At 33.2% G+C, this 20525-nt stretch overlaps 2 protein-coding genes and 1 pseudogene across 3 annotated transcripts; 2 read left to right on the top strand and 1 right to left on the bottom strand.

Moving 5' to 3' along the window:
• Positions 1-589: 589 nt before the first annotated feature.
• Positions 590-14092, bottom strand: LOC107009736 (replication factor C subunit 3-like). 2 transcript variants are annotated; one of them, XM_015209103.2, is made up of 12 exons: positions 13886-14092; positions 12950-13047; positions 12769-12879; positions 12667-12699; positions 12072-12240; positions 9894-10075; positions 8278-8414; positions 8056-8154; positions 5950-6019; positions 5788-5862; positions 4573-4618; positions 590-992 (listed from the first exon to the last, which is right to left on the bottom strand). In XM_015209103.2, exons 2-12 carry the CDS (start codon positions 13031-13033, stop codon positions 934-936), a joined length of 1065 nt encoding a protein of 354 aa, XP_015064589.1. In that variant the 5' UTR covers positions 13034-13047; positions 13886-14092; the 3' UTR covers positions 590-933. The 2 variants fall into 2 exon arrangements, with proteins under 2 accessions (XP_015064589.1, XP_015064630.1); XM_015209144.2 differs by lacking the exon at positions 4573-4618.
• Positions 14093-15783: 1691 nt separating this feature from the next.
• Positions 15784-16221, top strand: LOC107018603. Its single transcript, XM_015219130.1, has one exon. It carries the CDS (start codon positions 15784-15786, stop codon positions 16219-16221), a length of 438 nt encoding a protein of 145 aa, XP_015074616.1.
• A 3002-nt stretch (positions 16222-19223) lies between these two features.
• On the top strand, positions 19224-20395 carry LOC114073887 (annotated as a pseudogene).
• The last annotated feature ends 130 nt before the right edge of the window (positions 20396-20525 follow it).

The following is a 20525-nucleotide window of genomic DNA, read 5'->3' as shown; positions in this document are numbered from 1 at the left end:
CGCCACAAGCTTCGACGGGAACTCTCTCTACATAGAATTACTAGTTTCTTTGGGTGATTTTTCTAGCGTCAGGCACTCATATGTTTCTGTTGTATGGTGCTTCATACATGTTTGATGGTTGTGTTAGAACCTCAAATGCTTACTGTTATACAGATAGGTTATAATATAACGTTTGAAGACGTAGGTGTATTCTGTATCTACCTTCTTTTGCTCTAAGTTGCCTCTTCACTTCCATTATAAGTTGTTTTTGTCTTCCCGATGTGCTTGTTATCTTTTTAAGGTAGGAAGTAGATTGTTGTCCTTTGCATAATGTTCTAACTTGAGTTTTACAACTCTGTTTAGGATTTGTGTAATGTTGTGTTTATATTTATCTTGAAGGTAAATATAAAGTTTCCAAAGCACAAAATCATGATTAGGAGCGTGAATCCTGGTTAATGTGCAAACATCTGTTATGCATACTTCTTATCAAATTTTTATATCCTTTTTTCCATATGCCAAATAGATGAAAATGTTAGTAGGAGATCAATCAGGAACTAGCAAATGCCCAATATTGTCATTTCTTGTTTTTCCTTTAGTGAGGAAACAGTAATAAGCTGCAAATTGAATTGTTTACCACCAAAACAGAATTGCATACACCTACTCCTTGTAGTTCATTCACTTTCCTCATCAAAGGGCTAGGGAGATGGGGGACAAAAAAATAACTGCAACATATACCATTACCTTGTACCCACCACGACATGCCAATTGCAAACATACAAGCAGTAGAAAATCCTTCTAATAGAGAAACAAGATAGAGTATGATTCTGGTACAGTAATGTCTAGGCACAATTGTACAACTCAAATTAAATTAAAACACAACAGGTCATTAGCACAAGCTGCACAACGGACAAAGAGAACTTTTTCCTACTGCCAAACAGTTCCATAACTTCTATCTTAGCCAAATGTTGAAATAAGGAAACTCTTGTAGATGCTCATGAATTTGGCCACAAATGCTGCAAAAAACAAATCAAATAAGCTCTAAACACATCAAACCATAACCAAGGTTAACAAAATCACATCTTTAAATAACAGTCCTTGTACAAATATCTAGAAGAACTATTTACTTTAGCAACAAAAACTGTGATTACTGAGCAAGCTTGGTCTGTAGCTTAAATCATTATGACACCATTAAGTGTGTAACTTTACAGAGCTCACTTTCAAGCTTTTCCAACATTTCTTTTTCATAGGTTAGTAAAAAGTTTCATTCATAAAAATGGCACCAAGGTGATGTTGGGAGATTACAGCGGGGATATTACAAAAACCTCAGTTCCTATCTACTTAAGCATGTGAGTGACTGAGGAACTCCAATAGACTATCTACATCATACACCTTCCAATATTGAGCACTGTTTAACTTGGAATTTAGTTTGATTCAAGAAAAGTTGAAAAGTAGAGAGAAATGCTTGCATAATAGGGTGTCTCATAAAAAGTAAACGAGAAAATCAAAAGTTGCTAACAATGTCCCTTTCCATTATTTGGCAAGCAAAACAGAAAGGGAAAGGAAAAAAACGAAAAACTGAAAACACATTTTCTAGAGGTGGCAAGTTTCTCTCCTAGTAGGATGAGAAAAGACATGAAATCTATTCGGTGAACTCATCATACTAAATAATATTACTTAGCAATTCACCGGTATATAGATAAGAAGGGCATGCCGGTGCAAAAAACATCCCGCATTCACGCAAGGTTCCACGAAAGGGCCGGACCCTAAGGGGCGTGGGGTGTGATGTAGACAGTCTACCCAAATACGAGCATTAATAGCTGCTACAACGGATCATTCATATACAGACAAATATTTGTTAGAACAGTGGAGCGGGGGCTAGCTAGCCCACACCTCAACTTGTTCCACGGGATATCTGCTACCTTCCACCAACATAGGTACCGAGTAACTCCATCCACCAAGACTGGGACAGATGGGAAGAAATCACCAAGTGTTTTTGCTTCACCGGATTTGGACCTAAGACCCTATGATTCTCAACCCACTAAATTGACTATAAGAGGTCACACCATTGAGTGCTCATCTAGATATAATTTTTGTATGATACCATACAGAAACAATATCTTCACTATCACATTCCTCGACCTACAATTTTTTTCTTCCTTATGCACTAAAATCAAATGATTTTTTTTATGACAAGCTGGAAAAAAAACCTGCTTCTTTTTTTTGGATGACCATGGTGTTTGGGACAGCTTCCGCACACCTCAACTAATCATGTGGTAACTAATACCTCAAGTTTATCATTCATACTACTAACTTTAAGCTTAAACAAGAACTAACGATATTTATGCATGGAGAGGTACGGTAGCGCATACACCGAGTTCTTATAATAACTTCTCTCCCTACCCATACACATGGCTAGTTCGGGAATTTTAATCCTCACCTTCCCCTTACAAATTCATTTGGAGGAACCACAATGATGGAATTTCACTGTTAACAGAGTATACAAAAGGGGACTGAGTGTAGCTGCAGGAAGGTCAACTGGACCTTGGAATACTATATGGAAGTGTATGGCTCCTAATAAAGTGAAATGTTTCACTTGGCTAGTAGCTAGGAAAGCATGCTTGACAATGAGGCATTGCAAAAAAGGGGGTCCATCATAGCATCTAGATGCCTCCTCTGCAAGGAGGCACTAGAAACCAACAAACACATTTTCATGCATTGCAAAGTAACAACACAAGAACTTCCATTGCTGGAATCAACTGGATCATGCCTGAACATACTGCAGACTTGCTTAGCTGTTGGATCAAAAGAGGAGGAAGCAAAAGCCAAAAAAGATGATGGAGGACAGTCCCAGCCTGCATCTGGTGGGCCATTCGGAAGGAAAGGAATCAGACGATCTTCGAAGGAAAAGAATACTCTATTTTGAAGATTAAGTGGAAAGTTATTACTTCACTAGGTTTTTGGTGTAAAGAACCGAGTATAGAAGAGGAAATCAACTAGTGGATTTATAGGCTCTTTGTAAGTATCACTCTTTTCTTTTTTGTAAACTTTTTGGAGGTGGCCAGCATAGCCTCAATGCACTCTTTTCTTTTTTGTAAAGTTTTTGGAGGTGGCCAGCATAGCCTCAATGCTGAATGAATACAATTTACAATTTACAAATTTCAAAAATAAAAATAAAAAATTAATCATGATACAAGTACAATACATGCAAATATTTACAGGTTGAATGAGAATCATCCCATCTCCAAGCAAAGATAAATATTATTTTCCTTTAGTGTAATGCATATTCTAGAAGTTGCCTTAGCATCCCAAGGGGAAGTACATCAACATACCTAGTGTGATCTCACTGGGGTTTGAGAATGGTAGTGTGTACGCAGTCTTGCCCCGATTTTGTGAAGGTAAAGAGGTTGCTTTTGATAGACCCTCAGGTTTAAGTAAAGCATAATAATAAGAAGTATAGAAAGGAAATACAGTAGCAAAGAAGCCATGGTAAAAATGAAGTAGAAGAGAGCAGTAGCAACAACAAAAAATACGGTAACCGACGTAGAGGAAGCAACAGCTGGTAATAAAACAAAGAATAAGATAGCAGAAAAGTAATAATTGGAACAATACTGATAAGGAAAACTAGTCAACGTTCAACTACATATCAACCTTTTACCCTAATCCTCGACCTCCATACCCTCTTATCTAAGATCATGTATGCAGTACGTTACACGTGTGTCATATCCTATCTAATCACCTCTCCAACACTACTTCTTAGGCCTACCTCTACCTATCCTCATACCTACCATAGCCAACGTCTCACATCTCCTCATTGGGCATTTGTGCTTCTCCACTTCACATGCTCTCACCTCGCCCGGAATTTCTTGGTTCCTATCTCTCTTAGTATGCCCACACATCCATCTCAACATCCTCATTTTTGCTACTTGCATCTTCTAGACGCACGAATTCTTGACAGGCCAACACTATGCCCCATACAACATAATTGGTCTGACAATTACTTTATAACTGTTACCTTTTCCCCTTGGTGGCACATTCTTATCACACAAGACATTGTATACATCGTCCGTCACCCATATTCCTTGGATTATCGACCTGAACAATAAATAATCCAACTGCTTCTTTACACGTGATGTTCTCCCAGGCTTCTGCTCCGATATGCTCACAATGCAAATATAAATATAAAATCCCTTTGATACTAGCATCCTATTAACCCCTTCAGACTGAACTAGCCATGTGCAAATCCTATCTACAAATCAAATGTGGCAGAAGATTTTTCAAAAGAAACATTCCAAAGCTCTTAGACGAATAGAACAACATCAATGTTCAAAAATTAAGTTCACTTAAAAATTTCAAAATGCAAACAAGAAATCACAGAAGCATGAAAAATAGATCCATCATTGTAGTTTATAAGTTACTAACAGAAACTTATATTTCAAATAATGTATGAGAGCATAAACAACTGAGAGATCAAATCAAGGTAACATAGAAAATCAGTATCTGAGAAGCTAGAGCTCAATCACTACAAAGCAGCCAGTCAAAGCTGTCTTCTGATAATGCTCAAAGTTAATTTCCAATTAAAAGGTTATGCAATACCTTCAAGATGAAATATAGCCTTCTGTCCAAGGCGCATTCTATGCTCCTGAAAGACACAGAGACTTTATTAAGGATAGTTTTAAGCTATTGCTTTATAAAACAGCAAACATTAATCCAAGCACGAGAAAATTGCAGAAATATCAATACAGTAGAAGTGCGCATAACTTAATGACTGATTCAACAAAGAATATATAGCATCCCTTTACATCATCCAACCCCCCACCCACACAAACTCCACAGGGAGACACTGTTTACACGGTAGTTATTACTCCTTTTGCCTCAATTTATCCGATAGTTTTTCCTTTTCAATGAGTACCAAAAAGAATGACATCTTTATATACGTGGTAACAATTTAATTATCTTTTTTGAAATAAAGGTAACAGTTTAATTTTAGAACTTCCCATCTAACCCTTAATGAGATGATTTGTAATCACATAAATATATATGGCTTGTTTTAGACCACAAGTTTCGAAAGTCATTCTTTTTCTCTTAACTCCATGCACAATAAAACACCTTCACATAAATTCGGACAGATGGACTATTTTCTAAACAAACAACTATAACCCTGACCCAAGTTATAAATTGCTCATATTATTGAGCTTACCTTGATATTAAGATATTTTCTTCTACATATCATAATAGTGTTGTGGATCTTTTTCAAGTAAGATCCAACTCAAATCAAACCACAAACCCCGTTACCTACGCATGTATAACCAATATAGGGGTTCTGAGTTCATACATGGACTTGAATCCTAACATATACTTGGTTATAGTACTACTGATTGATCATCCAGCCCAAACCGTAAGGCAATGGTTGGAGTAGTCCGACCTTTAGAAATTCCTTTGATTCCTCAAGGCATAATACATAAATGTGCCCTTTAACTTGGCTTCAAGTACATTTATGCTCTTCAACTTTGGATATGCACAAATAAACGCTAAAACTTGTATAAAGTTGAACAAATAGACACACATGTCCCACATGTTATCGTACATGTCATTTTTTGTCCTACGTGGTGTCCTACGTGTATTGTGCCATGTTGGATTCATGTGTTTATTTATTTAAAAGTTGGATAGTTAAATTGTCTGTTTGTGCATTATGAAAGTTGGAGGTCAAAGTTAAAATTTGAAGCCAAGTTTAGGGTCCAATATATGTATTATGCTATTCCTTAACCCTCATCGAACTAATATGAAACATTATGTAACTCAATAACTTACATAATGAGCAGCCCAGTTGGACACCTCATGCTTCAACTCTGAATCCAATTTCTTCAATAGTTCGAAAAGTAGCCTCTGCAGTAGAAAGCAGAATCACTCAAATATAAATTTTTGTAACACCTTACAGAGTCGAAGGTGAAGCACCTGGAAAAAAGATCTTACCTTCAAAATAATTTCAGGGGGAATACAATTAGTTAGTAGCTCATATAACTTTCCTCTTACCTCAAATAACCTGTAATAAATAACATTGCAGTTCAGATAAGGAGGCTATATTGTAGTTGTGCAGTCATAAGCACAATTAAGACACATGTCTTGTTCAGATTGCCAATGGGAAATTACCAGCCTCCCTCCTTCCTAACTCGGTATGAAAGATGATGATTTCTTTGCATGATTAATAGTTGAATATCTTAAATGATGTGAAAAAACAACGTAAGCTCAAAAACACATACAGTTTTCCACTTTTCAACTTACAGTGAGGGTAGAATATTGTTCTTTTTTTATGAAGTAGTTGTGTTGAAAAGCATCAAGAAGATACATAAAGCTTTACAAAGAAAGGTTAAAACTCCAGACACTGCTAGTGATTATTTATTTTCCTTGACAAAGGTAACGTTTTGTATATCAATCATCAGCTCAGAGCTGGTAACCAAAAATTTACAGCATATCCTATATCCACAGAAGTGCCTATCAAACAAAAAGATAAAGAAAAAGCAAAACTATCACAAGATCCTCCATCATCTTATAAGGATCCTGGGATTTCTACAATAGCCACAGGATCATCTGTATAGTCTGAACTTCACCAATATATCGTTCTAGTGATTCTTGTGCTTGAATAATTGGATTTTGCCTTTCAACTGAACGTTTCTTCTGGCTCTGCTTGTTAAAGAGTATGCAGTTCCGTGTATTGACATTTTATGGAAAATAGGTGAGGAAATTTGATGCAACACTATGCATTGTTGGTTGCATCTGGAATGAACAAAAAAGGAAATGATTTAAGGGAGTACCAATCATTGTTCATGAAGTACAACTTTGTTTGTTTGGTGTATCCAAGGTAATGAAAAGGGCTTAAAGAATTTTAAGGATCTTTAAAGATCTTGGAGATGGAGACTTCTGTAAATCGATTGGAGCAAATATTCGTTCTTTTTGCTTCTTTTTTTTTTTAATTTTCTTTTGTTTCAGTGAGTTAGTTTTTTAAAAAATTCCTGGACAACTTTTTAGAAGTTTGGAGACAAATTCATTATCGATATGCGACTCGCTCGCTGAATTGTTTTTGGTTTACATTACTGATTCATTAATCAAATAAGACATTCAGATCCTCAATTTGGAAACTACTTCAGAAAATGAGACAACAAATAATTACTCACTTTAACAGAAAAAAGCAATCAACAAATTCCATGACAACGATAAATTTCAATATGCCCCCTTTTGACTTCTTACAGCTTCTTTTATACTTATACGCAAAGGAGTGTCGCCAGGGCTTAAGCCCAAAGCACAATTACAGCATGCTGTAGTGAAGAAAGGCACAAATGTAGGAAGAAAACATAAATTAGCATGTGTAATGTAAGAAAACTAACTATAAGTATGTATGGATTATGGTAAAAAGAACTACAATAAGTTAAATAAATGAAGTAAAGACCCTATCAATCAAGTTTGAAAACCTTTTTAAATTAGATGCAAAGATGCAAATTAAGATTCTAAATCATAGAAGCAATTAGTTTTCTAAGACTAATTTCTAATTTCCTATTTCTAGTCCACTAACTACCCATTTCAAGTCATTTATTACATAACTTGAAATTTAATTTTGCTTTGCTTACTTTTTTTTATGACAAGGAAAACTCGCAGCTACCCTTTGGGTGCGCACAGAATCCCACTTCTATACAATAGCTCACAAACCACACAGAAGAGGTAACCCGCACTAGGCAAGCCTGGTGAGACGAGCTCAACCCAGAAGGCAAACCCCTTGCTTTCGCTGGCATGGGGTATCGAACTTGAGACCTCCAACATGGGAGTCCCAAGCCCAACCCACTGGGCCACCGAAGGTTATCATGTGAAGTCTTATAGGTTTCTCTCTCAGTCTTTATAACATACTCCTCTCTCAACACTCAAAAGCCTAGTGTCCTCTAAACTTTACGGTTCCCTTCTCTCAAGGTTGAATCTCCAAGTGTCTTGAATTCCATGTCGACCTCTAGTGGCAGAACTTGACATTCGAACAGTTTATAGAATCACGAGCTGAATATTAAATACCCTATTCATATTGACTATCAACAGTACCTTTTAGGGCTCTGCTCTTTCATTATGTCTGATACAATTTCTGAAACATATTGCTCCCAGTCCATTGGAGGTGTAGTTTGGTTGTTTATAAAGGGATACCTTGCACAAATAAACAAGGGGTCAGCACCGTGCATAAGAAAACTTTGGTACCATAAACTCATAATTAACAGCTTAAGCTAGCCAAAAAAAAAAAATCAGTATCCAGCAGTTAAATGGCTCAACTGTTGAACACGGCAAGACTCAAATGTCAAAATTGCCCTCCTCAGATTCCTATTTGACTTTTCCACAATGCGGGCTGCAAAACCCTGTGGAAATTGAAGTCCTTCCTTTTTGGCAATAAATTCTAAAACATTAACAATCTGTCAAACAAAGAAGATTAACAGGAAACAGTTAGGAATGCGATGAATAATCAAAGGACCACATGTCAACAATTCTTTGGTACATGACTCACTAGGCCATAATATATACTTTGATTCAGAAAAATTCTTATGGCTTACAAGAATCAAGAACTTCCTGATGGTCCCGCACCAAAGTCAATGAAACAATAGGTCAAGTAGAGTCACAGGTCCCAAAACAACCAGGCTTTAGTCTAGTAAGAGTGCAACACGTGATGTGCAGATTAGGTGCAAGGGTTTGAACCCTGCTGCGGAAAAAGTCCTGGTATTTAAGTGGAGAAGGGTAAGGTGGATCAATTATTCAATGAGCTTCGAACAAGGCCCACTGCCCTTCAGGGATTTCTCAATTATTGTGGTGGTGGTGGTGTGGAGGGAATGTGACACAAAAAAACATGCTTTATGGACCTTCAGTTGATGTATTTTCTGAAGTTAAAAATTTGATCTTATAAACATTTCCTGGACAACTAGAACATGTCACTGGAATAACTCAAATTAGCATAGCCATAATTAATCAAGAATAAACTAAAATAAGATCAATACATACTTAAGCAAATTTCTTATATTTTTTTTACTTATTTTTGAAAATTAATTAATTATCAACAAATGTTCTTATATTTGATCCAAGTATAACCAAAAAAAATTTAATTGTAAAGAAAATTTAAACAAACTCATGTGACAGTTCTACAAATAAGTACTACTGCTCTTGTACTGTGAAATGTGTTCAAATGTTACCGCTGAACTGTGTGATGATCTCATCTAAAAGCTTAAGCTGTTAGAGAAGTCACACTATTATTTATTTAGCTGCATCTATCACACGCCCTATCATGTGCAGACTGCAGACTTGATTCTTTTTTCATGAGCCAAGCACATGGATATTACTTTACATAATGGGTGGCTTAAGCAATTAAAAAGAGCACATTTTTTATTATTTAAGTATATCTCCAACATTTAGTTGTTCTAGATACTCCATTCACTAGATGAGTATCCATATTATTTCTAAGGCACAAATTGGTATGTAAAACGAAAAACTGCTCAAAGTACATTTAAGGATGTATAGCACCCTTCCCTCAAAAAGTGCCTTTTCCTGTGGTAATTGAATAGCCAAAGCAGTTGAAATGGCATTTCCAATCCACCGTGTCAAAGCAAGCACGACAGTTAACTTTTCTTAGCACCTACTTTGGTGAGAATGAATGTCATTACACGGAAATTACCACATGAAATAAACCCTGGAGGAAAGACCAGATAAACACACTAGTCTAATGCAAGCCTGAACCTAGAAGATGCAGCAATTGTTAAACAGCACATACACTTCTACTCTTGATCTTGTAGTATGAACACCAGAAAAAGAAAAGGAAAGACGAAAATGTTGTAATATTTGCAGTGGGACAAACAAAGATGGTGAAAGAAAATATATCAACAGTGGGACAACTGAATTTCACTGACCTCTTCCTCCATTGGTGCATTTATTCGCACATTAAGGCATCGTGAGCGAACTGCTTCAGTGACCTTTGAAGAACTGTTGGAGCAAAGAATCAGGCGACATGATGCACTGTACTTCTCCATTGTTCTTCGAAGAGAATGTTGTGCTTCTCTTGAGAGCTTGTCAACTTCATTTAGCACTAAAACTAATATCTACCAACATGTATCAGCTAGGTATTTTTTACAGCTACTAATGAACAAATTACAAATAATGGAAGAATTTGCACAATGCTGGTGGCGAATAATTGAAATTCCAAAATAATATCTCAAAGTTGATAAGGCATTTCAATATCTATTTTAAACTCCTCAGCTTAACATAGAGAAATCACTATAGAATATCAATCTTCTTGTCCTATTAACCTTTGGCATGATATATCACATGAAATGCTTCTTTTTTATAAATGATCTATAGCAGGTCATAAGTATTTTCCTTATCAAAAGACCGATAAATTGATTTTGTTGTTTCTCATTTATTCATACAAAACATACCTAGTGAAACCCCACAAGTGGAGCTTAGGAAGGGTAGAATGTACGCAGATACCCCTACCTTGGGATGTAGAGAGGTTGTTTCCCATAGAACCTCAGCTCAAGGAAAAGAAACTCAAAGTCGTTCGAAAAACAAATGACAGAGTGAAGAAGAAGCCATGTCAAAATACCATAAAAGTGACAAAGCAGTCTGAAAAAAAAGGAGTAACTACAACAAATAGTACTATGATCAAAGTCTCTAGAGAAGAAGGAGGTTATGTCCTTCCACTAAGCTCAATGCAGGTATTGCTAGACCCGAGGGAAGATGCCAACAGAACAAATTAAAGAGAGAACCCTGTTTCTCTCTTTCTACAGAATGTCTTTAAGGTGAAAAAATTCAAGAACTTGCCTCGTTGGTTCCATTACGAAATGGGTGCACTAACAAGGCAATCAGAAATTGCATTATTTCGCTCTGCTAATGAGGAGCAAGCAGTGAAGACACTTCCAGGAGGAAGGAGATGGTTAGCTAGCAACTTCTGTTGGAAAAGTGGATAGAGCAAGATGGGTGTGTTGACACAAGATTCTTCAGCAACACTGTGATACTGAATCTGGTAGGCCCTCCGATCCATCTTTGGAGTGTTGATCTATTCAAAAAAGGTAGGAAAGATACTTGGTGGAATGTGTATGAAGTTGTTGGTACACCATCTTTCCGACTTGCTAGCAAGTTGAAAATGTTAAAAAGAAATATGAGGAAGTGGAGCAAGGAGATGTTTGGCATTTTGGCGTTAGACTGAGGGAATTAGAAAATGAGGTGGACAATAAAAAATGTGGAAGGGATGAACGCATTAGAAGATAGGGAGAGAATTAGGAAGGAGATGGCGAAAAGGTAGCTTGCTGCTTTAGCAGTTGCTTAAGAGACTAGTTGGAGTCAAATATCGAGGATATTGTGGCTGAAAGAGGGGAATTCCAATACAAACTTATTTCATAGGGTTGTCATAGCAAATAGGATGAGGAACTTAATTGAATCTCTAGATGAGAATGGAGAGGTGTATGAGAAGGACGAAGAGGAAGTGAAGGAAGCCATTGTAGTATTTAGTCAATTAAGGAAGCAGATGAGGGAGTGGTTGGAGAGGGGTATAGATGAAGAAGAAGTGCGGGAAGCGGTGGCAAGTGATGGATTCACTCTAGCTTATTTCCAACAGTGTGGGGGTAGTTAGAAGCGAGTTGATGGAGATCATTGCAGAATTCCAAGATACTAGGAGTTGGGGAGAAGTCTTAATGCATCTTTCATGACCACTGTGCCAAAGAAGGAAGGAGCAATGAGTATAAGGATTTTAAACATATTAGTCTAATAGGAAGCATTTACAAAATTATTTCTAAGGTGCTTTCTAGTGTCTACTTGTCAGAATGCTTTTGTGGAAGTGAGACAAACAAAGTGGCTAATTTAGAAAGACAAAAAGATGATTCATGTACTTGATGTAAGTTGGATCTTGAGAAAGCTTACGATCATGTGAGTTGGGATTTCTTCATAAAATAATCTTGATCATGGGTTTGGGGGGACGAGTCAAAGAGATGGATCAAGTTTTGCTAGAAAGAGTTGCTTTTTATATATTTAATCAGTCAAAGTTGTTAAGACTCTTTTTAATAAGTAGAAACTAGACTAAGTTGTTGAGTCACCTTTAAACCCCTTTTTCCCTTTTGTGTCAATTGGTCTATTCTTGGCCATTTCTTTGATTATCTCTTGAACAACGTATCTGTCCTGAAATCCGGCATCACTTGGATTTAATTCCACATGGTGACTGCTTGACAATGTTGTGAGCTCCACATCAATTGTCCGAGTACCAGCCTGAGAAGAAAACCCATAAAAAGAGATAAATGCAAGAAAATACTCCTTACTTTTTCCCTTTAGCCAAATGTCCCATTTCCCTAAACTCTTTATAATATATCAAAATTCTTGCAGTTTTGACAGATAGATTAGAGGTATGCTGGTAGAAAAGCCTCTCAAATGCAAAAGATAATTAGATATTGTTAATTAGTAAATAATGTACTAAAATAGTTTTAAGAATATGTACTTTAATTACTCAGTTCCAGACATCAACTGAATTAGAGTAGTGCTGAAACAATATTTCTTCTTATATATTGGAGAAAGAAAAGAAGGAATCAATTGATGATGCAAATAATAAGAATGCAGATATACAAAAAGTTCACATGGACATATATAATTGCATTCTAAAAGAAAAGAAAAGAAAAAGAAATTCAAGGAAAAGCTTACATCAACTTTCCAAATCTTGTTCTCAACCTTCACCTGCATAAGTTATCCAAACATAAATTTCAATTTTTTAGAGAGAGAAAAAACAATGAACTAAAGAGTTACCTTGTCAGCACTTGGACCAAAAATCTGTCTAAGAAGTGCCATAATGAGAGTTTTCTTTCCTGAACCAGAAGGGCCGTAAAAGAGGAGATGAGGACAATCTCCCTCTGAGACCTAATAATAGTAATAAGGGTGATGAGTTTGAGTATGAAAGAATTGACAAAGTGAGGATGAGATATTTTACCAGTTTACGAAGATTTTGAGCAACATCCCGGTGTACAATAACTTTATCTAATGTTTTAGGGCGGTACTTGTCAACCCACAACATTTCCACTAATGGTCCTGAAAGCACACGAGTGTTCTTTGTTAACACAGACAAACACAAAAGGGAAGAAATAACTCAAACAATGCACCGTAATGACAAAGATGATTGAAGACTGAACAGTAGAGGACCCTTTTTTTGTCACCAGATTTGGTATACAAAATTATTAGGATCAGGCATCCAAACATCCCCTTAAACCAATATTATTACGATCAGGCATCAAAAAGTTGAGCACTTAAGCAGGAAAGGTCAATTTGCGAGACAAGCAAACAAGATTGTATCTTTTTCTGTTACAGTGACTTACGATGCAAATTAATAGTAGCAAACAACTCATCAGAATCTACAACATGTTCATGAATGTAGCATGTAGAAACAACCACATTATCAAACCAAACAGTCTTAACATAGAGCTCGATGCATATTCGGAAGTAGGTGAATAATAGGAATATGAGCTAAGTTAAAACAAGATTATGGCGAGCTACAAGCATAACCTCAGTAGCTGGGATACAAGAGAAACACAGCCAGCCTTCAAATCATCTAACAACATAAATAAGTCTAGCCATTGTGAGAAGCTACTGCGACACGACAACGAAGACAGCCAAAATGTACCAACAAATAGTGAAGAGACAGAATGAAATCAAAAGAAGATTCGGCTAGTTTTAGATATACAATCCAGCCAATGAACCGAACTACCAACACATAATCCCAAACGAACTGCTTTATGAGTATCTTAACAAATGCTTACTTTTCAGAAATTCACAATGCAGAGGACTAAAAAGAAGAAGCTACTGTTGATTAAGCAGAACCTCTACCAAATATTGAATACAACACACTATATTGAAGTGCAAATAAGATTACCTTTCTTGAAACAGCAAACGAGCCAAAGAGAGCAACGACCGGATTAGACTGGAGCAACAGACAGGAAAATTTGAACAACACCTTTTTCGGAATTTAGAATTAGAGAATGGGGTCGTAAGTGTAAAATGTTATTGCCAAACTCAAAACCTTCTGTAAGCTATAATTTCTGATTCTGGGTTTGCTTTCGGTTTTCGCCTGAAGAAGAAAAGAAGACGATTTATGGGGTCGTTTGGGTCGGGTCGGGTTGGTCGTTCTATCGTGTTTATGCGAGGAAATTTACATAAATATATTATAATAAAAATATATTTATAATTTATAGTACTAATATTTTTTCACTTAATCACTTTTAATTTATTTATAATACAAGTTTAATACATATTATAAAAGAATAATTATTATTTACATATAATACAAGTTTAAATAATGGATAATACATTTATCACATATTTTAATACACTTATAATACAATGTGTCAAACTTTTACCAAATAAATATAATATATTTTAAAAAACAACTATAACTCATATATATTGGATACATAATTCACTTTTAATTCATATTGCAGATTTAACAGAGAATTGTTATAAATGGCAATAATTAAAAAGTATTGCTAAAATCAGTAATTATTTATTAAAATGTACCAATTTATGTAATTTTTCCTTTGAAAAATAATCATATATTCGACCGAGGGAAGTTAAGTACACAGCTGATTTGAATTAATTGAGAAATTCGACTGAGCTCAAAAAAGATGAATTAATTAATGAGCTTCTTAATCTTAATTAAATAAATAATTAATTTTAAAATATTAACTATTAATTAATTAAACTAATTAGCAAAATTTAGAGTAAAACTTGAAACCATTTTCTAATATTTACAAAATATACTAATTATACACATAATTGTAAAAATATATGTATCATTTTAAAAATTATAAAATTGACAAAACTGACATAACAATAACTCGGAAAAATATTTCGAAATTCATAAAGGCTAATTAATTCTTATAGCTATCACTTTCTTAAAAAATTATAAAATCTCTGTGAGATGATTTTCGAATACTTATAGGATATATTTATTTCATACATAATTATATAAAACATATTTATTATTTAAAATTTATAAAAAGGGGACGAAACTAAATTAAAAAAAAAAACTTGAAAAATATATTTCTTTATTTTTCTTGAAATTTTATAAAAGTAACTATTTTAAATCGTTTGAAATTGAAGAAACTCGATGGTTAATATATATTGTGGAGATCCAAAATTGGTGCTAACATGTACAACATAATTCATTCAACTACTCTTCCAACTTTAGTTAATCAGAATGAGAGATAATAAAAAGAACTAAAAAGAAAAGGTGCAACCAGATAATAGGAACTTAACATATATAAATACTACTAGACGGTGATACCCCGTGCGCGCACGAGCTAAATATTATAAAAGTTGTAAGTAGTATTTTCAATTTAACTTTGTTTTGATGTGGAATTATAGAGGGAAAAAGAGTCTAAGAGCCTGTTTGGCTCAGCTTAAAAGCTGGTCAAACTGACTTAAAAGCTGGTTTTTGACTTATTTAGTTGTTCGACAATACTCAAAATAACTTATTTTAATTAAAAAAAAAAATTATTTTAAGCTAAAAGTTAAAAACTGGGGTAGGGGTGCTTTTTTTTTTAGCTTATAAGCTGTTTTAAGTTGACCACATTTTTACCTTTTTGCCCTTAATATTTTTATACAATCTCCAAATTACCCATATAACCCTAACATCTCTTTCTTCCATTTTTTCCTTTTCACGTTTGGCATAGCTGCTGAACTTCTTCTTGTTCTTCCAATTTGAAGTGAAGATAAACCTTTAGGAAACAAATATTATTTAGTGAATGCAGATATGCACATATGAAGGGATATATGGCTCCATACAAAGGAGACAATGTGAGATATCATCTTCCCGACTTTCGTCGTGGTGCAACAAGTCAATTGTGTGAGCCAAGAGGACACATTGAAAAATTTAATTATATGCATTCTTCATGTAGAAATATAGTAGATCGTACATTTGGTGTTTGGAAAGCAAGGTGGTCTATTTTGCGAGATATGCCTTATTATAATATTGATACTCAAAGGGACATTGTACTTGCTACTATGGCCATTCACAATTATATTAAACAAAAATGCAATGTGGATGATGCATTTCAAACGGCTGAGGATGAGAGATATATTCCATCAGTTGACTCCGAATTTGGCTCAAGTTCAAACACTAACAATGAAGAAAACAATATGGAAGAACAAAATGATACTTATTGGATGGGGCTTCGTGGCATGATTGCTAATGAAATTGGTAACGTTTGATGCTTGTATTATTTTAGTTTTTCTACTTTTATGTTAGTAAAGTGTTCTCTTTCATTTTGATATTTGTATTTGAATCAAACAACTTATTTTTGAAATATGAATTAATATTCCTCTTATAAGTAATTTGTTGATAAAGAAGTATGTGGATGATAGACAATTACTATTACTAATGAATGAAAATAAAATAAATCTTAAATCTCTCAAGTGATCTATTCAAATTATATATTATTAAAATGTAAAACAAATTGCACATATAACTTAAATAAAAATTTATGTTCCTCTTATAAATAATTTGTGATAATAAAGAAATATGTGAATGATAGACAATTATTATTACCTATGGATGAAACTAAAATAAATCTTAAATCGTTCTTTGATCTATTCAAATTATATATCTTTAGAATCTATAATAAATTTATATTCCTCCTATAAATAATTTGTGATGAGAAAGAAATATGTGAATGATAGCAAAATACAATTATTTATGGCTGTAAAATATAAATTAATTAACTTTATTGTGTTAACAGCTTTTAACGATATTTCAGACATTTTAATTTAAAAAGTTGTTTATCAGCACTTATTTGTCAAACACATCAACACTTTTTTTTGTAGCTTCAGCACTTTTATCCAAACACATAACTGCTTATTTTAAAAATATGTTTCAGCACTTTCAAAAGTACTTTTTTAAAGCTACTTTTATTAAGCCCATCCAAACGGGCCCTAAGAAAGTATTATGAAATAACATATGAATAACAACACTAATTATTGGAGAGTATTCACATCTATTAAATTACAAATAATAATACTTTTACATCAACGAATAAATAACGCATGCCAAAGTATATGTAATTCTCTATACATATATCGGTGGGACAATTGACATTTATATGGCAAATGGTGTTGCCTTTTTTTTTGAAGTGAATAGTAGTCATAACAATATCATCAAAAGTATTCATCAAATATAAAGTTAAAGTAATGAATGAAATATTAATGAACATATCTTAAAATTATGCAAACCACGGTCATGCGTGGAGTAAAAAGTGGCATCGATTTTACTGTTTCTTTCTTTGTGGAAAGGATACAAAAGAAAGCAATAGAAAGAGAGAAAAAAGTACCTCCACAATATTCTCTAAATCCATGGTTGCATTTGAGTGTTACTGAAAATTTGAAGCTTTTTTTGTATTGAAAGAATTTCCGAAAAGAGAATGTGGTTGCTCTCTTTTTTGAAAATACTTTTAATACAAAAAAGCTTCAAATTCTCATGTCTTTCATCAGCTTGACGCTTATATTTAGTGAGTCCGGAGCCTGAAGGATATAAAATATTAACAAAAATTTCAAAATGCTATATAAAATTTTATATTAACCAAAACGGCAAAATCGCTGGAACAACAGCGATTTACTCCACCGGAAAAAGCAAAATCGCTGCCACTGCAGCGATTTTGCAAAATGTGATTTTTTTTAAAAAAAAATACAAATCGCTATCTAGACAACGATTTTCAATTTTTTGTAAAAAAAAAAATTTAGAAAATCGCTGCCTAGGCAGCGATTTCATTTTTTTTATAAATAAAATTCTTTTTTTTAGAAAATCGCTGCCTAGGCAGTGATTTTCAAAAAAAAAAAATTAAATTTAAAATCGCTGACTAGGCAGCGATTTTATAAAAAAAATTAAATCGCTTTCTAGGCAGCAATTTTATTAAAAAAAATTTATAAATGAAAATCACTTCCTAGGGAGCGATTTTATTTTTTTAAAAAAATTAAAATGGAAATCGCTGCCTAGGCAGCGATTTTCTCAAAAAAAAATCATTTTTTTAATAAATAATAATAAAAAAATCGTAGGAAAAATAAATTTCGTTGATTTTCAATTTTTTTTGAAATTCAAATATATAGCTTATAAGAAAATATGCATTATTTTTAAAAAATTAAGAACAAGTAAGGTAACAAAAATATTTTCTTTCTAAAAAAAGATATTATATTGAATTTAAATTTAAATGATGTTTGAGTTCAAATAGAATTCTAAATTAAAATAATTAAAAAAAAATAAAATCGCTTCCTAGGCAGCGATTTTCTTGAAAAAATTTTGTTTTTTTTTTTTTAAAAAATCGCTCCCTATGCAGCGATTTCCTTGATATATATATATATATAGTTTTTAAAATTTTTTTGAAGATAATCACATGTCAACTTAAAAAAAAGGTGACATGTCAAATTCTTACAAAAATATTCAACCTTTTTAAAAAAAATTCACATGCATTTATAAAAAAATTGTGTCAATTCACAAGCAAATAGTGTCAAAGTCACATATTACATTTTTATTTTGTTATAAATTGATTGAATTGTAATTCACATGTAAATAGTTTAATTTTTATTTTGTTATAAATTGACTGAATTGTAATTCACATGAAAATAATGTAATTTTTATTTTGTTATAAATTGATTGAATTGTTATTCACATGCAAATAGTGTAATTTTTATTTTGTTATAAATTGATTGAATACAATTCACTAGCAAATAGTGTCAACTCAGAATGTTACACTTTTACTTTGTTATAAATTGATTGAATTGCTCATTCAAATTGCATTGTAGTTTTTCAATTTTCCAAAATTCTTAACAGCATTTCTATTTTTCTAAATTTCTAATGTTTTTAAAAGCCTTTTCTTTATAAGATGAGTTTGAATTTATTTTATTCTTAATTTATTTAATTAATTTTATACTTTTATATGATATTGTAGATATATTCAATCTTTTGATATTTATATTAATGTTAATGTTTCTTTTTATTTTTTGTGTAAAGATATGCATCTGTGAAATGTATACGTACATCCTGGCCCAATAGAGCATGATGTATTAAAAATTCAAGTTCATCATCGTTCCGAAGGAATATGATGGTAGCATAAAAGAAGAGAGGTCTTGCTTATATACGCGTCGTGGTGATATTAAATTTTGGCAACATATGAAATATCATCCATTACATTCTCGCATCCGTCAAATATTTTAAAAATTGTAGATTTAAAGGAATTCTTGATGTAGGATGTGTGCCGTATGACTCCGGATTAATTTCTGCTTTAATTGAAAGGTGGCGTCCAGAAACACATACTTTTCACATGCGAACTGGGGAGGCTACCATAACTTTACAAGATATTGAAATTTTATTCGGAATGATAGTAGATGGTAGTCCTATAATTTTAAATGGAGCTGATTCTTTAGGGATTATAGGTAGACAAGAAATGATATTTGAATTAACAGGATGATTACCCGATACTAGTTATTTTTCTGGTGTTAGTAGATTGTTAACATATAAATTAATTGATTATATTGAAGGTTTGGATGGTATTAATGATCACTCAACTGAGCATGAAGTGCAACAAAGATTTAGATTATATTTATTATGGTTATGTGGTGGATCAATATTTCCGGATAAATCTAATAATAAGATTAATTTGGACATTTTGATTGACATGAGAAATTTAGATTTAATGTCAACTCANTGGAGCTGATTCTTTAGGGATTATAGGTAGACAAGAAATGATATTTGAATTAACAGGATGATTACCCGATACTAGTTATTTTTCTGGTGTTAGTAGATTGTTAACATATAAATTAATTGATTATATTGAAGGTTTGGATGGTATTAATGATCACTCAACTGAGCATGAAGTGCAACAAAGATTTAGATTATATTTATTATGGTTATGTGGTGGATCAATATTTCCGGATAGATTTAATAATAATAGATTTGGACATTTTGATTGACATGAGAAATTTAGATTTAGTGTCAACTCAAGCATGGGGAGCAGCCGCATTATCATATTTGTATAATTGTTTATGCCGTGCATCAATGAAAAAATCATATGAAGTTTGTGGATTTCTCTCTTTAGTGCAGGTATACATATTTTTTAATTAAATATTTTTTATATATACTAGTAATATGCACTTTTAAATTTAAGTTCATTATAAATAATGGTGAATTTATTTATTGTAGATTTGGGCATGGGAAAAAATTATTCCCCTGCAATCATTGCCAAAGCCTCTAAGGACCAATCAACTTGAGGCTTCAACTGCGCTTGCACGTAAATGGATGAGACGTAGAAATCATCAAAATGAGGCACGAATTGTAATCAGTGTGATTAGGGATGTACTAGATAATCTAACTGATGAACAGGTATTTATATATTATTAGTACTTTAAACTATTCATATTTTATTTCATTTTAAATAAAAATATGTTTGGTAGATCTTTAAATGAGGCACTTATGTTTCACTATCCAAGAAAATTATGTGAATAAAATGACATATACATAGATTCTTGTT

The sequence above is a fragment of the Solanum pennellii genome, chromosome 1, assembly GCF_001406875.1.
Source record: "Solanum pennellii chromosome 1, SPENNV200".
Taxonomy (NCBI): Eukaryota; Viridiplantae; Streptophyta; class Magnoliopsida; order Solanales; family Solanaceae; genus Solanum; species Solanum pennellii.
The sequence above is the reverse complement of the archived record's forward strand: the minus strand, read 5'-3'. Positions and strand labels throughout refer to the sequence as shown.